The 24,066-nt window shown below is 40.5% G+C and overlaps 1 protein-coding gene across 1 annotated transcript in view; it reads left to right on the plus strand.

Moving 5' to 3' along the window:
• Positions 1-24,066, plus strand: part of LAMA3 (laminin subunit alpha 3) — a 258,466-nt gene that overhangs the window by 11,256 nt on the left and 223,144 nt on the right. The window contains exon 2 of the mRNA XM_070629807.1: positions 19,711-19,863. Coding sequence (XP_070485908.1) covers positions 19,711-19,863 — 153 coding nt within the window. The remainder of the gene's footprint in view (positions 1-19,710; positions 19,864-24,066) is intronic.

Below are 24,066 nucleotides of genomic sequence, written 5' to 3' on the forward strand. Positions count from 1 at the left end.
CTGTGAGAAGTGGGGAAAAGAAGTAATTTTCCTTTACTTTCAAGTTGCACCATATCCTGCACATACTGTATACAGGAGTGACACCAAATACGGGGACAGAATGGTGAGCGGGGAGAACAGCCTCCCTGGTTGCTAGGCTCCCCTGTTTGGTGCACATGTACTTATATAACACTTACTGATATTTGGCTCTGTTCTAAAGGACCTTACACATACTGACATCTTAATTGTCACAACAGTTTATGAAGGAGGTGCTCTTCGCATGCTTATTTTACAGACGAGGAAACTGAAGCACAGAGAGGTTAAGTAATTTGTTCAAGATCACACAGCTAGTCTGTGGTAAAGCCAGGTACTCTGGCTGCAGAGTTCATGCACTTACCCACTATGCTATGCTGCCACTGCCGAGCCAACTACTCCTCCCTCAGAATTCCAGCCAAACTTTGCACCACCTTGCTAATTCCATTCATCACCTTGGAGTCATTTATTTTCATGTCTGCATTAGACACCTTATTAGATCATGAGCTCCTTGAGGGTGGGACCACATTTTACTGCTTATGTCTGTCTCTCCTGTGGTAGCTTGTCGTAGACACTTCATAGAGACTTTTTGAAGAAATGTTCAAAGGGCAACACCATCACAGAATTTTCCTAAAAGAGTAATACCCTGATGCAAGTGAAATACCTGACCAAAAAATACCTGAATTTCAACAACCTGCCTTTGGAAGACAGGTGTGGCCCTGATGTGAACTTCAACATAGAAGTGTGTGATGCACTGGCTAAGATAAATCTGAGGTCTGGGCCACCAAAAGCTGGAAGAGGCCAGGAAGGATCCTCCCTCTACAGATTTCAGAGGGAGCGTGGTCCTGCTGACACCTTGATTTCAGACTTCTAGCTTCCAGAACTGTGAGACAATAGATTTCTGTTGTCAGTTACCCAGTTCGTGGTACTTTGTTACGGCAGCCCTGTGAGACTAAAACAGTAACTTTCTTGGACTGTTTGGTCTGCAGTAATAAAGTGCCATAGACTGGATGGCTTATAAATAATGGAAATTTATTTCCCACAGTTCTGGAGGCTGGGAAATCCAAGGTAAAGGTGTGGGCAGATACAGCGTCTGACGAGAACCCACTTCCTGTTCACAGATGGCTGTCTTTTCTCTGTGTCCTCACATGGTGGAAGGAGTGCGGGATCTCTCTGGGGCTTCTTTTATAAGGGCACTAATCCCATTCATGTAGGTGGAGCCCTCATCCTAATACCACATCTTGGGGGTTAGGTCTCAATATGTGAATTGGGGGACGGACACAAATATTTAGTCCTTAGCAGTAACTTTAGCTTTAAATCAGATAACCAGTCTCTCGGTCAGTCAGCAGTATTTACTGACCATTCAGTGAGTGAGTGTTGTCTGTGTATGGGAGGGTGGAACACGGGGGCACTGCCTGAGGCTCTCTGAGTGACCCTTGGGTCTCTGCTTTTGAGGCTTTGCAATCTGATAACTCAAAATGTAGTCCCTAAACAAAATGAGGAGAGCTCTCTGATGAGCAAATATTGAGGGATCACCCACAGTAAGAGTCATCTTTAAATATGAAGAGCATATCCAAGGGCCATCAGGTAAGGCTTGCCTAAGGTGAATGGGGTGAGTGGAAGTTTGGGGACTATGGATGCCTGTGAGCCTTGGATTCCTTTTTTGCACAGAGCGCAGTGATCAGATGATTCCTTCACCAGTGGGGGCTCTGTGGCCTGCAGCAGGGGAAGCTAAGAGTGGGACTGTGAAATGAAAAGCTCAGTTCCCTATGCCCTGTGGTTGGCTCTGCGGAGACTAAATATTGCTGACGATTCGTGTACGCAAAAGACATTGGTGGCGAAGGTTCTATACAAGGTAGTTTGCATAGTGATATGATGAGAACATAAAAATTCAGACTTTCAAATTTTCTTGTGTGTCTCATCTGTTTCCAAGTGGCTTTCTTATTTCCTTGTGACAGCTGATCATTTACCATTTCTTTAATGTGACATTGAATTTTGAAAGTTTTAACAAGCCAGAAAAATTAATAGGAAGTGTTGAGAGACCTCATTAGGAAAATCTCTTGGTAAGATTGTTATAAATTAGTTCAGTTTTCTTTCTTTTGTTTTATTTTTATCTTTTAAGTCAACTTAGTAAACTTTTTTTTTGAGGAAGATCAGCCCTGAGCTAACATCTGCCACCAATCCTCCTCTTTTTGCTGAGGAAGACTGGCCCTGAGCTAACATCCATGCCCATCTTCCTCTACTTTATATGTGGGACGCCTGCCACAGCATGGCTTGATAAGTGGTGCATAGTTCTACACCTGGGATTTGAACCAGCAAACCCTGGGCCGCTGAAGTGGAACATGTGAGCTTAACTGCTACACCATGGGGCCAGCCCCTAGTAGACTTTTATTTGAATAAAAGTATAGCTGTTGAAGTCACTCTTTCTAATAGAAAGGTTAGACCTGATAAAATCGTCATTCCCTCTCTCTGAGCACCATGTTGCCTTTGAAGTAACTCTTTCCCCGCTACACACCTGGTGTTACGTGCAGCCTCGTTTTCCTTTGATCACTTGCTTTCCTTGGTTGTGAAGTATTGTTTTCCTGTGGCTATTACACATAGCAGCTGTCACTGTTGCTTAGGAGGATTGTCGCTGAAACAAATCACAGTAGAACCATTTGATTAATCATGAGGAAGACGAGGCCAAGGGCCTTCAGAATCATTATAATGTTTGTAACCAACAGTTCTCCATCTTCACTAAAGGTAAAATAAAAAGGGGGGTATAATGTTGCAGCACAAAGGACTGAGCTCAGCTATGGAAAAGAGCTACCCGTGCAAAGTGTGCTGCCCACTGAAATGATTTTTAAAGAGGGGGCGGTGAGAAGTCCCTGTTCGGGTCAAAATCCTGTGTGTGGTCTTTGAGGCGCAACCACAGGCAATTAGAAGGCTTTGACTGGCAGGCCTCACGGGGGAAAGCTGCCCTCCCCACACCAGACTTGGACACAGGGGGTGCATTGCAGTTTTCTGGAGGGAGCTGTAGTCAAGGATTCAGGCGCCCTTGATCAGCCTTGCTGGTGTGCACGTCTGCCTTCTCAGCCCAGGAGCCTCTCCTCAGAGGCTCCAATGGCGGCACTCCCCAGGTGCCTACTGACAATTCCTTATTGGGGTGCTTCGGCTGAGGCACTTTTCTCCACTCTGACTCAGTACGTTTCTACTCCTGCTCCTTCCTTTCTCCTTCCTCCCAACACCCTGGGCCCATAAAAAGGCAGGAGTCTTTTGTTTGGGACTCCTTGGCAGTGAGATAGTTCTTCTGTCATCTGACCCTTGCCTGGTGCCGTTCCATGGGGAAAAAAAGGAACACTGGGGAGTCAGCCCCTTTCTCTTTTACCTCTTTCCTGCACCCTCACAGTAAGTGAACGAAGTCTTGATTGTTACTATCAGATTGGCTTGTTGTCCTCGTTGACCACCTCAACCCCTGGAAGCTCGACAGGAGCTGGTGGAATGTCTTTTATGGATGATCCCTAATGTAGATTCTTATTAACTCTGGAAGGAACTGCTACTTGCAGACGTGTGTATACACACTCGTGTGTGATAGTCATCTGCTCCTATACTTAACAAAGATTTACTGACATCTTTGTGCCAGGCACAGAGGATGGGGATATAATGGGCTGGGAATATAATTCCGAACAAGGCAGAAAAGGTCACTGCCTGCATGGAGCTAGCATTCTATGGGGATACAGCTACCAATGAGCAGACAAGTCAACAAGTATGGATTATTATTGTGTCTTGGAGAGAATAAACAGGATTTTGTCAGAGAGGTTAGTGAAGGGAAGCTTCTCTAGATCAAGTAGATGGAGAGGCTTTTCTAAGGAGGTGTTGATGGTGCAGAAACCTGAGGGTTAAGAGGAAGCCAGACTCATGAAGAGGCTTGGAAAATGTGTTCCAGGCAGAGGGACCTGCAGGTGCAAGGGCCCTGAGGTGGGAACCTGCTTGGTGTGTTCTAGGAACTCAGAGAGCCACACTGCCCTAGTGGTTATGTGTTTTGAATGTTATCCCTGAGTGACATCTCTGTGTCCCTTCTAGACTTTATAAATACTTCATTCTGTTTTTGTATATATTTATACTCTTTCTGGCCCTCAAAAGAATTTAGGCAACTGATAAAATTTTAATAAGATGAAGAAAAGAGAGAATTGAAAGAATGGGAAGATAAAGCAGTAAAGAGTGTAATTATTTTATAAGGAGATTAAAATAATAACAGAGGGAATTGAGAGGGAAAGCTTGGTTTGAGGAATGAATCAGGTCAGGGTCAGACTGTCTCCCTGGGGACAGTAGCTGACTCATTGCAGTTCAATAGTTGATGTTTGAATGCATAAACTCTCAGGGCAGACCTGTTTTCGTAAATCTAGCCTTAGGGATAAAGCTTTAAAGAGGAAGGACTTTGGGTTTCTGGCATTAAATGGGCAGGCCCAAATGTGACCTGGTCTCCCTCGTCAACCCGAGTTTGTTGTAAAGCAGGCCACTTACATGCAACCACAGGTACCAAGCGACCCCTTATGGCCAGTGAAATGCCAACACAACACATAGGGAACAAGAGAACAGAGGGAGAAGTGGAAGGAAGAGGAATGTATGGAAACCATTAAAATATGGCTTTTAAAACTTCCGGAAAGAACTTCTTGGGCTCTTTCAAGAAGAAACCAGTGGGTCCTAGAACCCCAAAGTAGATTGTTTGGTGCCATAATTAAAAGCTGGGCTCTAGAATCAGTAGACGTCACTTTGAAAGCATCCTTTCCTAAGGATGTGACCTTGAGTGAGTTATTTAACCTCTCTCAGCCTTGGTTTCATCATCTGTAAAATGGGGCTATAATATCTTTTAGTTCATAAGGTTATTCTGAGGATTACATGAAGTAAACCATATGCACCTGGAACATAATTAGTGTGTAATAAATGGTAACTCTAATTAAAGGTTGTTAGGAAACCTATTTCAGTAAAAAAGTCAAAATAACAAGGCATTGAGAAAAGGGGCCGGATGTGATGGGTGGAGTCGATTAGGAGAGGGAGGCATAGGTGCCTGAGAATCCTCTTTGGAATAGAAAGAAATCACAATGAAGAAGCATGTTGTAGCCAGAAGAATGACCACCACTTTCTTTGTTTCTTCTCTAATTTGGCCATGATGGAAAGATAAGCAAGGAAGATGGGTAGCTGAGAAGTCTCGGAGACTGGTGGGGCTCCATCTAAAGATGGGAAGGCTGAGTTGAGCCTGAGTGGCACTTCTTGGCCACAGCAGGCAAGGGGTCAGAAGTTAGGAGCTAAGAATGGGTTCCTGAGAGGCCTGAGGGATGGAACAAGTAGATTTGCATTAGAATGGAGAAAGCAAATCTAGGTTTAGTTACCCTGTGCTTTCTAATAGCTGAGTTAGTGACACAGGTATCGGTCTGCCATTTCATATTTATTTATTTATTTATTTTATTTTTTATTTATTTATTTTTTCCTTTTTCTCCCCAAAGCCCCCTGGTATAGCTGTATATTCTTCGTTGTGGGTCCTTCTAGTTGTGGTATGTGGGACGCCGCCTCAGTGTGGTTTGGTGAGCAGTGCCATGTCCGCACCCAGGATTCGAACTGACGAAACACTGGGCTGCCTGCAGCGGAGCGCACGAACTTAACCACTCAGCCAGGGGGCCAGCCTCCTCATATTATTTTTTAAAATCTGGAGTTCAGCTTCTGACGTTAAAGATAAAATTACACACACACACGCATTTCTTTCTCTGGAGAGAGAGAGGGTCCGTGTCTGGGATTACCCCTTCTCCCCATCACTAGTTAACTTGTTTATCACTTTCTAGTATATTTCCTTAAGTGAGTAACAAAACAGTTTATGCCATTTCCATTCATTAACAAAACGAACAAATATTCGGTGCCTACCCTGTGCCAGATCCCATTCTAGGTAGTGAACAATAGATGAACTCCCTGCCCTCAGGGCTCTTAACAATCTGGAAAAGATGATAGACAGTAAATAAAGCAAATGATAAGTGATTCCTGCTCAGAAGAAAGAGCATAAGAGGAGAGAAACAGATGGTAGAGGGCAGCACTGCTCTAGATGGAGTTGTTAGGGAAAACCTCTCGGAAAAGGGACTTAAGTCTGGGAGAAACATGAAGCATGTTCCCGGGAGAGGGAGCAGCAGGTGCAAAGGCCCTGAGGGAGGAACATGCTTGGAGTGAATGAGAAACAGGAAAAGGCTCAGTGTGGGTCGCGTGGAGCCAGTGAGGGGAAAGTGAGAGGCTTTTGCTCTAAGCGCATTTGTTTGTTTATCTCCTGATGGGAATGACCCAGCAGAGGGATAAATTGAGATGCAGGAGAATGCGTGTGTTTAGGGGTGTGATTGAAGATGCAAAGTCCTTGAACAGGCAAAAGGGATGGGACTCAGCGTGTGTTTGTATTTAGGGGGCGCTTTGGAGCACAAACAGCTTCTTCATAGCAATGGGAGGCAAGGTGACTGTGTGGGCTCAGATGCAGGGAGGTTTGTGGGTTTGAAAGGTGAGCAAATTCAGTAGATTCATCAAGAGAAGAAAAGAAGGCAGAAGAGGTTGGGGAGTGTGTGAAATAATTTCTAGGAGAGTAAGAGAGGGAATATAGTGAAACATTTTACCAGTAGAGAAAAAACCCCACAATTCTATTGTCTGTGGATCAAGAAGCCAAAAGCATCTTCCTTTGCTTGGTGGGGCAGGTTGCCCAGTGGGAGAACACTCATTTCTCTGGCCCAGGCCACATCCCTGAGGTGTCTTCTCTGCTCCTGGATGGCTCCCCCGCCCCCTGGAGTCCTCCTTCCCTGCCTTCCTGTCTTGGCTCCACCACTTAGGCAGATTGCTCAACGTCTCTGTGCCTCTGTCTCCCTATCTGAAAAAGGGATGATTGTGCTCACCTTATAGATTTGCCATGAAAATGAAGAGTCAGCACATGCCAAGTGCAAGGTGCCATGTCTGGCACATGGATGTTTCCTTTTGTCATCCCTGCCATCAATGCAGCTGCTTCTGTCATGGCTGCTGCAAGATCCATCGCTAGTGGCACACCCCCCACATGCCTGTCACTGTGACCTCCGTGGCCCCAGACTGCAGTGGGCAGAAGAATCACCCGGGTGCTTTATAAAAGTTCTGATTCCTGGGGCCGGCCCTGTGGCCAAGTGGTTAAGTTCACACGCTCCGATTTGGCGGCCCAGGGTTTCTCTGGTTCAGATCCTGGGCATGGACATGGCACCACTCGTTAGGCCATGTTCAGGCGGCATCCTACGTACTACAACTAGAAGGACCCACAACTGAAATATGCAACTATATACTAGGGGGATTTGGGGAGAAAAAGCAGAAAGAAAAAAAAGAAAAGAAAATTCTGATTCCTGGCTCCCACCAGAGGTGCTGATTCTGTGGGTCCAGGGCCGGACCCAAGATGTGCATTTTAAGCGAACACCCCAGCAGTTCCAATGGCAGCATGGTCACTTTATGGACAGTGTCTCATTGAATCCTGACAACCGCCACGTAAGATTTGCACTGTTAGCCCGTTTTAACAAAGAGAACACAGAGCTCAAGGGAGGCCAAATAATTTCGAAGCTGTAACTGGTAGAGGCAGGATTTGAACCTCCATCGTTCTGCTCCCCAGTGCATCTCTTTGAACCTAGTTAAAAGAAAAAACCTCCAGTATTTGGCTTCAAGGGACACAATTTTTTTTTTTTTTTTGAGGAAGATTAGCCCTGAGCTAACATCTGCTGCCAATCCTCCTCTTTTTGCTGAGGAAGACTGGCTCTGAGCTAACATCCATGCCCATCTTCCTCTACTTTATATGTGGGATGCCTGCCACAGCATGGCTTGCCAAGCAGTGCGTAGATCTGCACCCAGGATCCAAACTGGTGAACCCTGGGCCACGGAAGTGAAACATGAGAACTTAACCACTGTGCCACCGGGCTGGCCCCTGAAGGGACACAACTTTTGAGTAATAGGTATAAATTTTGCAGACATTGTCTTATCTGCCTTTTTAAAAAACATACTTGGAACCAACCTTGAGCTTATTTTTTTATAGATGCTTCAAATCCCTACCTCCAGGAACCTCGCACAGCACAGCTGCGACACTCCACCTCCTGGGGGGGTGAAATCTGTGTGAGGGCCACAGAGCTGGGCGCTCTCCCATGATACGTGATCCCCCTTCACCCCACCAAGTGCAGACTTACAGATCTTCAGTAAATTTACAGAATGCTTGTCGTAATCGGTGGTAACCACATTGATGTGCTTTTGTGCCTCTCAGAAGGGAGAATGCTCTGAACAAGGTCTTTTTAAAGGAGCAATCCCAAGTTTGGAATGGGTGCATTCCAGAACGTTCTCCACATCGGGGCTCCAGCTGGCTTGGGTTTGGGCACTTGAGACATTGCCTTTAAGGCCCATAACCTCAGGAACCTTTGTGAGTGATGGCAAGGAGTAGGTTCATGGCAGCACAAATGTGGTGATATGTAATGGGGCTGTTGATGAATGAGTATGGTTAAATGCTCATCTTGCCGGGTTTTCTGTGCCTGCCATAAGGACGTGCATCTGAGCTTCTGTCAGGCAGGGTTCTCTCCTGAGCTGGGTCTCTTTCCACACATCTGGTCGTAGGCAGCTGTTTGGAAAATCATGTACTTGCTCTTCCAGTGTAACCTCACACTCCATCCAAGTCTAAAACAGGGCTCTTTGATGTAGCTTGCAGAGCAGCTAGGCCAGGATGGAAAGTGTTCTGGGCTGTGAGTAACGTCACCAGACCCACGCACAGGTCCTGGTTTCTGCATGTCCTGGCTGTGAGGTTTGAGGCGAGGCATTTCACCTCTTTAAGTCTTTGCTTCTTCATCTTTAAGCTTTGAATACTTTGTTAGACACCTCAGAGTGTTGTGAAGATCAAGCAAAATGAAGCGTGGTGTGCCTCTCCTGGGCTCCCACATTCTCGTGCTATCTTGGTCCCAGCACTTTTTGGTAATACATGATGTTTGAGTTACTTCTCTCCCACTGCGTATCTTTAGGGCCCAACTCTTAGTGTTTATTTTTACCTCAGCATCCAACGTGGTACTCTACGTATTGTAGGCAATTTGGAAAAGTTGAATAAATGAATGAATGTGCAAACAATAAAAGCAAAGTTATGTTAGGAAACAGTGCTATAATCAACCTCTAGTTTCTTAGAACACTACAGTGTTCATATTGTGAGTTCAGTTGCAAAGTATACATGAGAGGCTTTTAGTTAAGGAGAATCGTCAAAAATGTTTGTAACTAGGAGAGACTGTTTTTTTCCACCCTTCTGAAAAAGTCTAGGTCACTCCATGGGCCTCTGGGCAAACATTGGCTTATCTTCCAGGGCCCTCCAACCTTGGAACTCAACTCGGTTTACTTGTTTGTTTGAACGGTCCTGTCCCCTTTCCCTCTAGCCCCTTCTATTACATTTGCTATTTCCTGTATGACTAGGCTGATATTAGCCTTGACAGAATTCAGAGTGTGAGTCCCTTGTCCTGTTCATCTTTCAGTCTCCTCATCTCTGTCTGGAACAGTCTCTGGTACAGGGTATATTATCAGTACAGGTTTGTTGCATGGATGAATGAATAATTAAACACAAGGCTGTAAGAATCCTCCTTATTCTCTCTCTGTCCCCTCTTCTCTGACTTCTATCAGGTTTTGTCCTGCTTTTATTTATTTATGATTATTTTAAAAATATTGGACCTCAGGTGCAGAGTTGGATTATGGATTATTCATAACCCTCAGTTTACGATATACTTTCACCATTGGTCCTTGCATGCTCTGCTTTAATGTATATATGGATGGATGGATTTTAAATAGTGTGACAGCATCCATAAACTTGCTACCAAAGCCAAAAATAGGGCCTTGATAACTTAGGTTTAGCCACGTGCTTTCCCACCTCCCATCCCTCTGTCTCCCACAATCTGGGGTAACCATCATCCTGAATCCTTTATTAATTTTTCATTTTTATATAGTTTTTATTATATCTGTATATCCCTAAAAAGTAAGTGCTTTTCATTTTGGCTACTCTTACCTTTATAAAAAGTACATCATGCTTTTTTTTCACTTAATGTGATATTGCTAAGATTTATTCATGTTGTTTCACATTGTTGTATATATTCATTTATTCATTATTGTTCATATATTCATTCGTTGTGTGAATATACACTGTTGATTCATTCACGCTCCTCTGGCTGGACAGTTAGTTTATTTACAAGATTTTGTTCTTGTGAACAGTCCTGCTATGAATATTCTTGAACACAATGCCATGAGATTTGTGCAAGAGTTTCTTTTTGGGTTATGAGCTTGAGAGTAGAACTGCTGGGTCATAGAAATGTGAATTTCTGATTTTAGGAGGTAATGCCAAAACAATTTCCAAAGCTTTTTCACCAATTCATACTCCTACCATATCCTTTTCCATACTTGTTATCCTCAAACTTTAAATTTGGGCCTGTTGAGTGGTACAGCACTGTGGTCTGCCCTGATCACTAATGATGGTGCTGGCGAACATTTCCTCGAATGTTTATTGCCATATGTGTTTCCTCTTCATAAAATGCCTATTTCTACTTTTGCCCATTTTTCTATTAAACTATTTATATTTTCCTTGTTGATTTGTAGGAGTTCGATATACATTTCTAATGAGAATTCTTTGTTCAGTTATTGATTCTTGTGTAACACACTACCTCAAAACCTAGTGGCTTAAGACAGCACAAATTATTTTTTTTTTCTCACAGTTCTGTGGGTGGGCTGGGCTCAGCTGGGTGGTTCTTCTGTTCCACGTGATGTCACTTGGGGTAACTCACTTAGCTGCATTCAGCTGCTGGCTCAGATAGACTGGACAATCCAGAAGGCTTCACCAACGTGACAGGCTCTTCCACATGTCCCATCCAGTTGGTTAGCTTGGGCTTTCTCACAGAGTGGTGATTTGGGGGTAGTTGGCTTCTTACTTAGAGACTGGCTTCCAAGAGGAAGGAAGCAGAATCTGCCAGTACTCTTAAGGCTTGTGCTTGAAAATCCCAGCATGACACTTTTGCCACAAGAAAGGAAATAATAAAGTTAGTCTGGATTCAAGAGGAGACAATAGCCTCCAGGGTGAATAGCCTCTTGGTGGTGAAGTGGCAGACACAGAGGGAAAGAAGGAATTGATGGCAACCATCGTTGGAGACTATCTACCACTTGTGTATTGTGAATATCCTTCAGTTTGTAACTTTTCACTTCCTTATGATGCCATGGATGACCTGACATTCTTAATTTTAATACAGTCAGATTTATATATCTCTTCTTTATAATTAGATGCTTTCTGAATCTGGCTTAAGAAAGCTGTCCTTGGGGCTGGTCCCATAGCCTAATGGTTAAGTTCAGCACACTCCACTTCAGTAAACTGGGTTTGCAGGTTCGGATCCCAGGCATGGACCTCCACCACTTGCCAGCCATGCTGCCGCAGTGACCCACATATACGGTGGAGGAAAATTGGCACAGATGTTAGCTCAGGGCTAATCTTCCTCAAGCCAAAAAAAAAAGAAGAAGAAGATTGGCAACAGATATTAGCTCAGGGATAATCTTCCTCAGCAAAAAAGAAAAAAAAGAAAGCTGTCCTTGCTCTAAGTTCTAAAAGGTATTCACCTTTATTTTCCACTAAGAGATTTGAAAGTTTTATTTTTGACATTTAAATCATTAATTCATCTGAAGTTGATTTTTGTTTGTGTTTTGAATAGGAATCTGATTTTATTATTATTTTCCATTGCATATAGAATAGCCTTCCTTTTTGTACTGATCTGATATAACACCTTTATAATATACTAAGGTTTCCAAAATGCCTGGGTCTGTTTTGGGGCTTGCTTTTCTGTCTCATAGGTCTGTTTGTCTCATCTTGCTCTGTGTTAATTATAATAGCTTCCTAATAAGCCCTGATACCTTGAAAGGCAATTTTCCTCCTCCTTGATCCACTTCTTCAGCAATGTCTGGGACTTTCTTGGTCCTTCACTATTGTAAATTTTAGAAATATCTTATTGTGTTCCAAGAGAATCCCTTTTGAGATTTGTATTGGAATTGTATTGACGTTATACATCAGTTTGGGGGAGAATTGACAAACTTTTTATAGTATCTTCCTATCCAAGAAAATGATATCTCTCCATTTATTAATTTAGGTTTTTTAAATTCCCTTACTAAAGTTTAAAATTTTTATTTGTTAAATTTCTTTTGAGATATTTGATGTTCTCTGATACTGTTGTAAGTGGTGTTTTCCCTGTAATTACATTTTCTAGTTGTTTACTGCTATTGAACAGAAATGCAGTGACTTGTGTATATTTATCTTATATTCAGCCACCTTGATAAACTCTCCTAGTGGTTCCAAAATTTTTTTCAGTAGATTCATTTGAGGTTTTATGAAAAAATTTTATCATCTAAAAATGATAGCCATTTATTTCCTCTATTTTAAATGTCCTGCCTCTGTTTTTTGTCCTGCTTTTGAAAAATCCTTCTTATTCTTACCTCTTGCCCAGTTTTCACTTTCAATTCTTGTTTAAAACAGCAAGTTGAATCAGAAGTGGCTGAGACAGAGTGGAAGCCTTTTTCTTTTGGTATCCATATAGGGCAGTAGAGTTAGTGTAAGTATCTATTGGAAAATGTGGCTACAGAAAAATGAGTGTAGCCTCTCTCTGTGATATTCATCGGAAGGAAAGGGCTGCCTCAGTGATCTGAATCTCAGAAGGCCTATGGATTCTTTTATCCTCTGCTCTAAAATTCTATTTTGAAAATTGTTATCAGTTATTGCATTTTTTAGAAAGCAGCATTAGATTGTCTTCTCTTTAAGCCTTGCTTCTTAGGGCCAAGGCCCAACCTTCCAAGATTGGCCATGGCCTTGGTCTGCCTGAGAAGATTCTTCAACCCTGAGTCTCCTCATGCATGTAGCTTTTCCATATAAATTTAAATCTCTGTGAAGTCTCAGAAAAATGATTTGGAAGGCTGGATAGAGTTTTTAACATTTAAAAAAAGTCATCCTTCTGATTTTTTTTCACTTCTAAATTTACAGTCTGATTTTCTTCAGACTACTATTGAATTCTTCTTGAGTTTTCACTTAAATTGATGTGCTGTAAATATGACATTTGAGATGTAGGGTAAAATTCACTGAAACTTCAAGAAGCAAATAAATTAAAGAGAAGGAATATTTTAATCAAAATATTTGAATAAAAAATTCTCATCCTGACCATTTAAGAATAACTTAAAGAAGCCCCACTCCCTAATATTAATTTTTAAATTAGTTTTTAAATATATTATTAGTTTTATAGAATAAATTTTCTTTCTTTTTATTTTTCAAGGAGAAAGTATGTTATGCTTTTGCTTGTTATTATTTAACTTAAGTTTGTAGAATCTTTGTTAGAACTTATTTTATATGGCAAAAAAGTATCACCTAAACTTAGCTAATACACATAGTTAATCTAGAAAAACCATCATCTCTGGCATTGTTGGTTTGATAAGTTATGTCTGTAGACTCTTTGTTGTCAAGGTTTTTCCAATGACATATGTAGAAATAAACAGAAGATGTTACTCCCTAAGCAAAGTCCACTTGTGGAATTCATCTTTAACTTACATCTATTATATTAATCAACCTTCCAAATGTCAGTGTTGGCACTAACTTGGATAACTGTGATGCTTTCTTGCCTGTACAATTATCATTTTCCAAATGTGTACATTCAAATTATTTATTATTCACACTCAAAATTCAGATTTTAGTGATTAGTCTTTGATCACATAATTAGTAGGTGTTAAATGATATAACAGTTTTATTTGGGGCAGCAGTAGAACTCACATATCAGCAGAAATGATGAGGTGATTCTAAGTGAAAGAGGCCTTGGAACCGTAGCTTTTAGGCTTTTGTGAAGACTGCCTTTAAGACTAATTACAGGAAATAATGTATGTTACTGAGTTTCCACGATGTCTAATAAACCAGAGTTGTAACTGGTAGATGGAGGAAGAGAGTTACGGGGTAGTGGTTGACATGTTATCTCTGAGGCCCTGGGCTTAGGTCCTGGATCTACTCTTTACCAATTGTGTGATTCTTGGGAAAATTACTTAACCTCTCTGCTCCATTTCCTCAACTGTAAAATAGAGGTGATAATAATCTTAGGGTGCGAATATGAAGTGCATGATGCCCAGTGCATAGTAGGTGCTCTATAAATGTTAACTTTTGTTACTATTATTATTATTTTACAGTTGAGAATAACTATAACAATACAAAAAACATCATCTTCATTTCTCAAATCTACACTATGGAGATGGAGATAAATGTATGTTGTAAGTGTCCACACCCTTGGAAGAGATTTTCTTCCAACCTGGTGTAACTCTTCTAAATTTTGAGAAGTAATGATTCAGTTCCCTCACCAAATAATTAAACTGGTAAATGTTTTCTAGGGAAAAAAATGGGAAAAATAAAGATCATTGAAGGGAAAATACCCATAAATGTTTAGTTGTCCTTGCTAAATAGTTATTAATTATGCTCCTTGTTATAATAACAAAATTTTATAGAAAGAAACCAAAATGTTTTTGAAAAATTGCCGATGGGCTCATCCTTTATCGGGCTTCTGTGATGTGCTAGGCAGTGTGCTGGACTGAAGTGGTGTAGTGAAGGGCAGGACACTGTGGTCTCTCACCTCATGAGCTGATGGGGCTGCATACCCCAAGGTGCTGCTTCTGAGTTATGTAAATATCTTTATATAACGTCAAGAGACAGAGTTGTACATAAACATATTACCACATAAGAAAGAAGCCCAAGTTACATACTAGATGAAAACATTTGGTCACACATTTGGTTAGACATCAGGATCGAATTTTTCTTTGAACATTTAAGAATTAACTTCCAAGATGCTCCCTAGGGCAGAGCTCGCCTTTTGTCACTGTACATTTCAGTGGAGACTGTGGGTGTAAGTTTTCTTCTTTGTCCCCCTCTACGGGATGGTTGTGCTCCAAGAAAATTTGAGAGCAGTGTAGTTCAGTATGTCAAGTCCACCACTGAGTAAGCATGATCTTTTGACTCAGTTAAAATATATTCAATATATAAGAAAGGACTGCCTTCAGCTTTTTACATGGTAATGGCTATAAAATTCTTAATTGTGGAAACAAAACAAAACAAAACAAAAAAACAGAATCTGCCTTCCAAAAAAGAGTAAATCAATGAGAAGTTAGAAATGATGATCACCCCAGGTAAAAGTGGACTCCCATTTACCTACTGAATTAACAACTAACTTCTTACTCTGGTGTCCACAGCCCAGCCACATCTCCACCATTTACCTTTCAAGTCTTGTCTTTCATTACTTGTGCTGTTGTTAAACTGCACCAGCTGACCTCTGTGCCTTTGCTCATGCTGGTTCCTCTACCTGGAACACCTTCCCTGTAGGCTTCTCACTGCCACTTACTAAAGTTCTATCCATCCACACAGGCAACGGAAATTCCGCCTCTTCCACCCTGCCTCTCCTGAGCCCATAGAGTATATATTTTTTTTACTTGCTCTTTGTCTTTATTATATACCATCTTATTTTACTAAAAAAATTTGTGCATTATATTCTATACTGTGGGATGTTAGTATTACTAAGCTTTCTTTTTATTTGTATTCTCCTTGATTTTGTTTAGCTGTATCATTTTATTTCCACTTTTTTTATTACAGTAACATTGCATTATAACATTATATAGCTTTCAGTATAACATTATATAGCTTTCAGATGTACATTGTAATATATTTCGAATTCTGTGTAGATGACATCATGTTCACCGCCCAAAAACTAATTACAGTCCATCACCAGACATATGAGCCTAATCACCCCTTTTGCCCTCCCCCATCCCCCCTTCCCCTATTGTAACCACCAATACAATCTCTGTTGCTATGTGTTTGTTTGTCATTGTTTTTATCTTCTACTTATGAGTAAGGTCATATGGTATTTGACTTTCTCCCTCTGACTTATTTCTCTTAGCATAATACCTTCAAGGTCCATCCATGTTGTCACAAGTGGCCGGATTTCATCATTTCTTAGGGCTGAGTAGTATTCCATTATGTACATATACCACATCTTCTTTATCCATTCGTCCCTTGATGGGCACCTAAGTTGCTTCCAAGTCTTGGCCATTGTGAATAATGCTGCAATGAACATAGGGGTGCATGTATCTTTATGCACTTGTGTTTTCAAGTTCTTTGGGTAAATACCCAGCAGTGGACTAGCTGGATCATATTGTAGATCTATTCTTAATTTTCTGAGGATACTCCATACCACTTTCCATAGTGGCTGCACCAGTTTGCACTCCCACCAGCAGTGTACAAGGATTCCCTTCTCTCCACATACTCTCCAACACTTGTTGTCTCCTGTCTTGTTAATTCTGATGGGAGTGAGGTGATATCTCATTGTAGTTTTGATTTGCATTTCCCCGATAGCTAATGATGTTGAACATCTTTTCATATGCCTATTGGCCATCCGTATATCTTCTTTGGAGAAATTTCTGTTCAGATCCTTTGCCCATTTTTTAATTGGGTTGTTGAGATGTATGAGTTCTTTGTATATTTTGGATATTAATCTCTTATCTGATATATGGTTTGCAAATATCTTCTCCCAATTATTAGGTTGTTTTTTCATTTTGTTGATGATTTCCTTTGCTGTGCAGAAGCTTTTTAGGTTGATATAGTCCCATTTATTCATTTTTTCTTTTGTTTCCCTTGCCCGGTCAGACATGGTACTTGAAAATATGCAGCTAAGACCAATGTCAAAGAGCGTACTGCTTACATTTTCTTCTAGAAGTTTCATGGTTTCAGGTCTTACATTCAAGTCTTTAATCCATTTTGAGTTGATTTTTGTGCATGGTGTAAGATAATGTCTACTTTCATTCTTTTGCATGTGGCTGTCTAGTTTTCCCAACTCCATTTATTGAAGAGACTCTCCTTTCTCCCTTGTATGCTCTTGGCTACCTTGTTGAATACTAGCTGTCCATAAATGTGTGGGTTTATTTCTGGGCTCTCCGTTCTGTTCCATTGGTCTGTGTGTCTGTTTCTGTGCCAGTACCATGCTGTTTTGGTTACTATGAATTTGTAGTATATTTTGAAATCAGGGGGTGTGATACCTCCAGCTTTGTTCTTTTTTCTCAGGAATCCTTTGGCTATTTGGGGTCTTTTGCTGTTCCATATAAATTTTAGGATTCTTTGTTCTATTTCTGTGAAAAATGTTGTTGGAACTTTGATAGGGATTGCATTGAATCTATAGATTGCTTTAGGAGGTGTGGACGTTTTAACAATGTTAATTCTTCCAATCCAAGAGCACAGAATATCTTTCCATTTCTTTGTGTCTTCTCCGATTTCTTTCAACAATGTTTTATACATTTTGGTGTACAGGTCTTTCACCTCTTTGGTTAAGTTTATTCCTAGATATTTTACTCCTTTTGTTGCAATTGTAAATGGGATTGTATTCTTAATTTCTCTTTCTGCTACTTCGTTGTTCGTGTATAGAAACCCAACCGATTTTTGTACGTTGATTTTGTATCCTGCGATTTGACTGTATTCATTTATTATTTCTAAAAGTTTTTTAGTGGATTATTTAGGGTTTTCTATATATAAAATCATGTCATCTGCAAAGAGTGACAGTTTCACTTCTTCTTTTCCAGTATGGATCCATTTTATTTCTTTTTCTTGCCTGATTGGTCTGGCTAGGACTTCCAATACTAAGTAAGAGTGATGAAAGTGGGCATCCTTGTCTGGTTCCTCTTCTTAAAGGGGTAGCTTTCAGTTTTTCTCCATTGAGAATGATATTTGCTGTAGGTTTGTCATATATAGCCCTTATTACGTTGAGGTATTTTTCTTCTATACCCATTATATTTAGAGTTTTTATCATAAATGGATGCTGTATCTTGTCAAATTCTTTCTCTGCATCTATTGAGATGATCATGTGATTTTTACTCTTCGTTTTGTTAATGTGGTGTATCACGTTGATAGATTTGCAGATGTTGAGCCATCCCTGCATCCCTGGAATGAAACCCACTTGACCATGATGTATGATCTTTTTAATGTATTGTTGTATTCGATTTGCTAGTATTTTGTTGTGAATTTTTGCATCGATGTTCATCAGTGATATTGGCCTTTAATTTTCTTTTTTTGTTTTGTCCTTGTCTGGTTTTGGTATCAGGATAATGTTGGCTTCATAGAATGAGTTAGGAAGCTTCCCCTCCTCTTCAATTTTTTGGAAGAGTTTGAGAAGGATGGATATTAAGTCTTCTTTGAATATTTGGTAGAATTCACCAGGAAAGACATTTGGTCCTGGACTTTTATTTTTTGGGAGGTTTTTGATGGCTGTTTCAATCTCCTTGTTAGTGATTGTTCTATTCAAATTCTTTACTTCTTCTTAGTCCAGTTTTGGAAGGTTGTATGTTTCTGAGAATTTATCCATTTCTTCTAGATTATCCAATTTATTGGTGTATAGCTTTTCATAGTATTCTCTTATTATCTTTTGTATTTCTGAGGTGTCCATTGTAATCTCTCCTCTTTCATTTCTGATTTTATTTATTTGAGTCTTCTTTCTTTTTCTCTTGGTGAGTCTAGCTAAGGGTTTATCGATTTTGTTTATCTTTTCAAAGAACCAGCTTTTGGTTTCATTAATTTTTTCTATTTTTTTTTAGTCTCTATTTCATTTATTTCTGCTCTGATTTTTTATTTTTATTTTTTTTGAGGAAGATTAGCCCTGAGCTAACATCTGCTGCCAATCCTCCTCTTTTTGTTGAGGAAGACTGGCCCTGAGCTCACATCCATGCCCATCTTCCTCTACTTTATATGTGGGATGCCTACCACAGCATGGCTTGCAAAGCGGTGCCATGTACTCACCCTGGATCCAAACCGGTGAATCCCAGGCCACCAAAGCGGCACATGCACACTTAACCGCTAAGCCGCTGGGCCGGCCCCTCTTCTCTGATTTTTATTATTTCCTTCCTTCTGCTGATTTGGGCTTTGTTCTTCTTTTTCCAGTACCTTTAGATGTGCTGTTAGGTTGTTTATTTGGGATTTTTCTTCTTTATTGAGGTAGGCCTGAATTGCTATAAACTTCCCTCTTAGAACCACTTTTGCTGTGTCCCATAGATTTTGGCATGTCGTATTTTCAGTTTCATTTGTCTCCAGGAATTTTTTGATTTCTCCTTTGATTTATTCATTGACCCAATCGCTGTTCAGTAGCATTTTGTTTAATTTCCACATTTTTGTGTGAGCCCATGGAATATTTACCACCTTAAACCCAGCACTCTATACTCTTGCCATAGCCCACTTCCCTTATGATTATTTGTATACCTAGCACCTCCAAGAGGACTGTGGGCAGGGATCCTCTTTCTATCCCAGTGCCTGACACAGAACTCGCACAAAGTAGGATGTAAAATGTAAAAAGGATTTGCTGAAGGAACACATCTTTGCATCCCAAGTACAACAGGCTCTTCTTAAAGTCTCAAACAGGTCAAGAAAAACATAGATGTAAAAGATGGAAGATAAATAGAATCTATATTCAAGAAATGCCAAACAAGTGATAATGATTTAAGATTAAGTGAAAAAGAGAAAGCCTTACTGCTGTCTTTGGAATACTTTATGGTGCGTTTCACCAGCTGACATCTCTAAGCTGTATAAAGCAGTCTTTGTTTTGGTTACCTCCTTTACTAAATTGATGAGAAAAAGTTACTTGAAAATAAAAAAAGAACTTTTTTTTTCAGGGCCAGTTCTGTGACTATTGCAATTCCGAGGACCCCAGGAGAGCACATCCAATCACCAATGCAATTGATGGATCCGAACGTTGGTGGCAAAGCCCCCCTCTCTCCTCAGGCACACGGTACAACAAAGTCAATGTCACCTTGGATCTAGGGCAGGTAAGTTATGCTTTCCACTGGAATGAGGAAAGTCAGTTTGGATCATTGTTTTTGTGGTTATTTCTGATATAATAATAATTATTTAAAAAAACAAAGTCCAGTTTTAATTCACTAATTATTGTGAAGCCTGTTACATTAATATTTGCATCTCTCAACACCCAGTACTGTGCCTGTCACAGTGCAGACACCTCTACCTGTCTATTAAAAGAGTTAAAAAATGATTGTAGGGCCAGCCCAGTGGTGTAATGGTTGAGTTCGCGGGCTCCACTTCAGCGGCTCAGGGCTCATGGATTTTGATCCCTGGCAGGGACCTGCACACACCGCTCATCAAGCCTTGCTGTGGCAGCATCCCACATACAAAGTAGAGGAAGATTGGCACAAATGTTAGCTCAGGGACATTCTTCTTCACCAAAAAAAAAAAAACCCCAAAGTTCTAACTAGTTTCATAGGAAAAACATTTTTTATTATTATTTTTGATTGTGTTAAAGTAGACATAACATAAAATTTACCATCTTAGCCATTTTTAAGTGTGCAGTTCAAAGTGTTGTCATTCACAGTATTGTGTAGCCAATCTCCAGAACTCTTTTTCATTTGCAAAACTGGCACTCTGTACTCATTAAACACTAACTCCTCATCTGCTCTTTCCCTAGTCCATGGCAACCACCATTCTATCTTTGTCTCTATGAATTTGTCATCTCTAGGTACCTCATATAAGTAGAATCATGAAATATTTGTCCTTTTGTGATTGGCTTATTTCACTTAGCATAATGTCTTTAAAGTTCATCCATGTTGTAGAATATGTCAGAATTTTCTTCCTTTTTAAGGCTGAATAATATACCGTTGTATGTATATATCACATTTTGTTTATCTATTCATCCATCAATGGACACGTGGGTTGTTTCTACCTTTTGGCTATTGTGAATAATGCAGCTACAAACATGGGTGTGGTGAAGATATTTTTATAGCATTCTCTTCCTGGAAATCCTGACTCTGTGAACACTGACTACCATAGTTTTTGGCCTTATTTGGCCAGCTGGCCCACAAGCTACCCTGACTTCAGGCCTATCTCTATGTGGTAGGTTAAGATGGCCCCCAGGATGCCTTCCCCCTGGTATACATGCCCAGTGTAATCTTCTCTCCTTTGAGTGTGGGTAATACCATGAATATGATGGGTGTCACTCCCACAATAAGGTGGCATTATATGACAAAGATAAAGGGATTTTGCAGATGTGTTTAAGGTTCCAAGTCAGGGACCTTAAAGGTCCCTTTGATCAAAAGGAGGTTATCCCTGGGAACGTGTCTGAATTAGTGGAGCTCTTAAACGGGACTGGGCCCTCCTTGAAGGAAGAGATTGGAATCATGAGAAATTTTCCTGCTGACATTGAAGGGGAAAACTGCCATGTTGCAAATTGCCTGTGGAGACAGCCACATGACAAAGATATAAAAGTAGGTTCTAAAAGCTGACAGCAGCCCTAGCCAACAGCCAGCAAAAAAGCAGGAATCTCAGGCCTACAACCACAAGGAAGCAGATTCTGCCAACAATGATTGCAAACTTGGAAGCAGGTCTTTCCAGGCATCTGGTGGACACCTTGATTGCAGCCTTGACCCTGAGCAGAGAACCCGATCACACCATGCTCAGACTCTTGACCTACAGAACTGCAAGATAATAAATGTTGTTTTAAACCACTAAATTTGTAGTAATTTGTTAAGCAGTAATAGAAAGCTAATGCATCTTCTTCTTTACTCTTTCAGAGCAGAGAGTGCCTCCCATCTGTTTGACCCTATTCCTTCAACAAATGTTGATTGAGTACCTTCTATGTGCCAAGCCCTGTTCTAGGCATTTGGGATACACAAAGGAACAAAAGAGAGGGGCATTCCTTCCCTTGTGGCACTTATATTCCAGTGCAGGAGATAGCAAACAAAAATATACGTAATAAATAAGTAAATATAATATGTTAGAATTGACAAGAGCTATGAAAAAATTAAAAAGTATATCAAGGTAAAAGGCTCACTAGTGCCAGGGACGAGGGCAGTTTGCAGTTTAATTGGGATGGTCAGGAGAGGGCTTATTGAGCAAAGATTTGAGCAGGTGAAGGTGTTAGTCATGCAGATATCTGACACCCAGACAAAGGAAACAACCCTGCAAAGCCCCTAAGGTGGGAGCTTCCCTGGAAAGTACAAGGGGCAGCATGGAGGCCACAGTGGCTGGAGCAGAGTAAGGGAGGGGGAAGTGGTGAGAGAAGAGGTCAGAGAGAGAACAGCAAGGACCAAATCACGTAGGCTCCCATTGGCCATGATAAGGACTTTGGCATTTAAGTGAAATGAGAGCCATTACAGAGTTTCAAGCAGAGGAATGACATGATCTAATTTATGTTTAAAAAGGATTTCCTTGCCTGTTCTGTTGAGGATTATCAGGGGGCAAGGGTAGAAGCCAGTTAGGAGACTCTCACAATAATCCACAAGAAAGATGCCAGTGGTGGCAATGGAAGTGTGTGGTTAGATTCCAGATATATTTTGAAGCTAGAGCTGCCACGATTTCCTAATGGATTGAATGTGGAGTGTGAGAAAAGAGAAGATTCATGGAAAATTCTCAAGACTTTTAGTCTGAACAACTAGAACTATTGTTAACAGAGATGTTGGAGACTGTGGGAAGAGCAGGCTTGGAGGAGATTATGGGAGGAATTATTTTGGATGTGCTTAAGATTGAATACTGTCTGGACATCCAAGTGGAGATGTGGACTAGACACTTAGAAATATGAGTCTGGAAAGCTGTCTGGGCTGGAGACAGACGTTTGTTGTGGGTTTCTTCAGAATTTATCCTATTTAGGATCTCTCACTTTCTTGAATCTGTAGGTTTATAGCTTTCACCAACTTTGGGAAGTTTTTAACCTTTCTTTCTTCCTTCCTCCTTACTTTTCCTCTTCCTTCCTCCCCTCTTTCCTATCTTCCTTCCTTCTTCCTCCTTCCTTCCTTTTCCAGTTTTGTTGAGGTATAATTGACAAATAAAATTGTATATAGTTAAAATGTCCAACATCATTACTTGTCACACACATACTTTGTGAAATGATTACAACGATGAGGTTCATTAACATATTCATCACCTCCACATAGTTACTTTTTTTGTGTGAGTGTGTGGTGAGAATGTTTAAGGTCTGCTCTCTTAGTAAATTTCAAGTATGTAATGCATTATTATTAGCTATAGTCACCATGCTGTACCTTAAATCCTCAGAACTTATTCATTTTATAACCGAGGACTTGTACCCTTTGACTAGCATCTCCCCATTTCTCCCACTCCTCAGCCCCTGCTAACCACCATTCTACTCTCTGTTTCTGTAGGTTCAACTTGTTTTTAGATTCCACATGTGAATGAGATCATACATTATTTTTCTTTCTCTGTCTAGCTTAGTTTACTTAGCATAATGTCCCCAAGGTTCACCCACGTTGTATTAAATGGCAGGATTTCAGTCATTATTTCTTTGAATACTTTTTAAGCCCCTCTCTCTTCTCTCCTTTTGGGATTCTGATGATATGAATGTTAGATTTTTTATTATTATTCCACGAGTCTCTGAGACTCTGTTCATTTACTTTTTTCAGTTGATTTTCTCTCTGTTTTTCATGTTAGATGATTGTATTGTTCTATCTTCAAATTCACTGATTTTGGGGGCTGGCTCAGTAGTGTAGTGGTTAAGTTCATACACTCCACTTCAGCGGCCCAGGGCTCGTGGGTTTGGATCCTGGATGAAGACCTATACACTGCTTGTGAAGCCATGCTGTGACAGCATCATCCCACATACAAAATAGAGGAATATTGGCACAGATGTTGGCTCAGGACCAATCTTCTTCACCCTCCCCCCAAAAGTAATAAATTCCCTGATTATTTTCTCTTGTAAGATTTTTATTTTAGTTACTTTATTTTTCAGTTCTGTAATTTCCATTTGGTTCTTTTTTGTATCTTCTATTTCTTGGCTGAGGTTTTGTATATTTTTATTTACTTCAAGAGTATTTGAACTTACTCATTGAAGTATTTTTATGACTGCTGCTTTAAAGTTTTTGTTAGATAATTCTATCATCTGTTTCATCATCTAATGTTGGAGTCTGTTCTCTTTTCCATTCAACTTGTTATTTTTGCCTGGTTTTTGGTGTGATGAATGATTTTCAGTTGCATTCTGGACATTTTAGATGTTATATTTAGAGACTCTGGAT

The sequence above is a fragment of the Equus przewalskii genome, chromosome 7, assembly GCF_037783145.1.
Source record: "Equus przewalskii isolate Varuska chromosome 7, EquPr2, whole genome shotgun sequence".
Taxonomy (NCBI): Eukaryota; Metazoa; Chordata; class Mammalia; order Perissodactyla; family Equidae; genus Equus; species Equus przewalskii.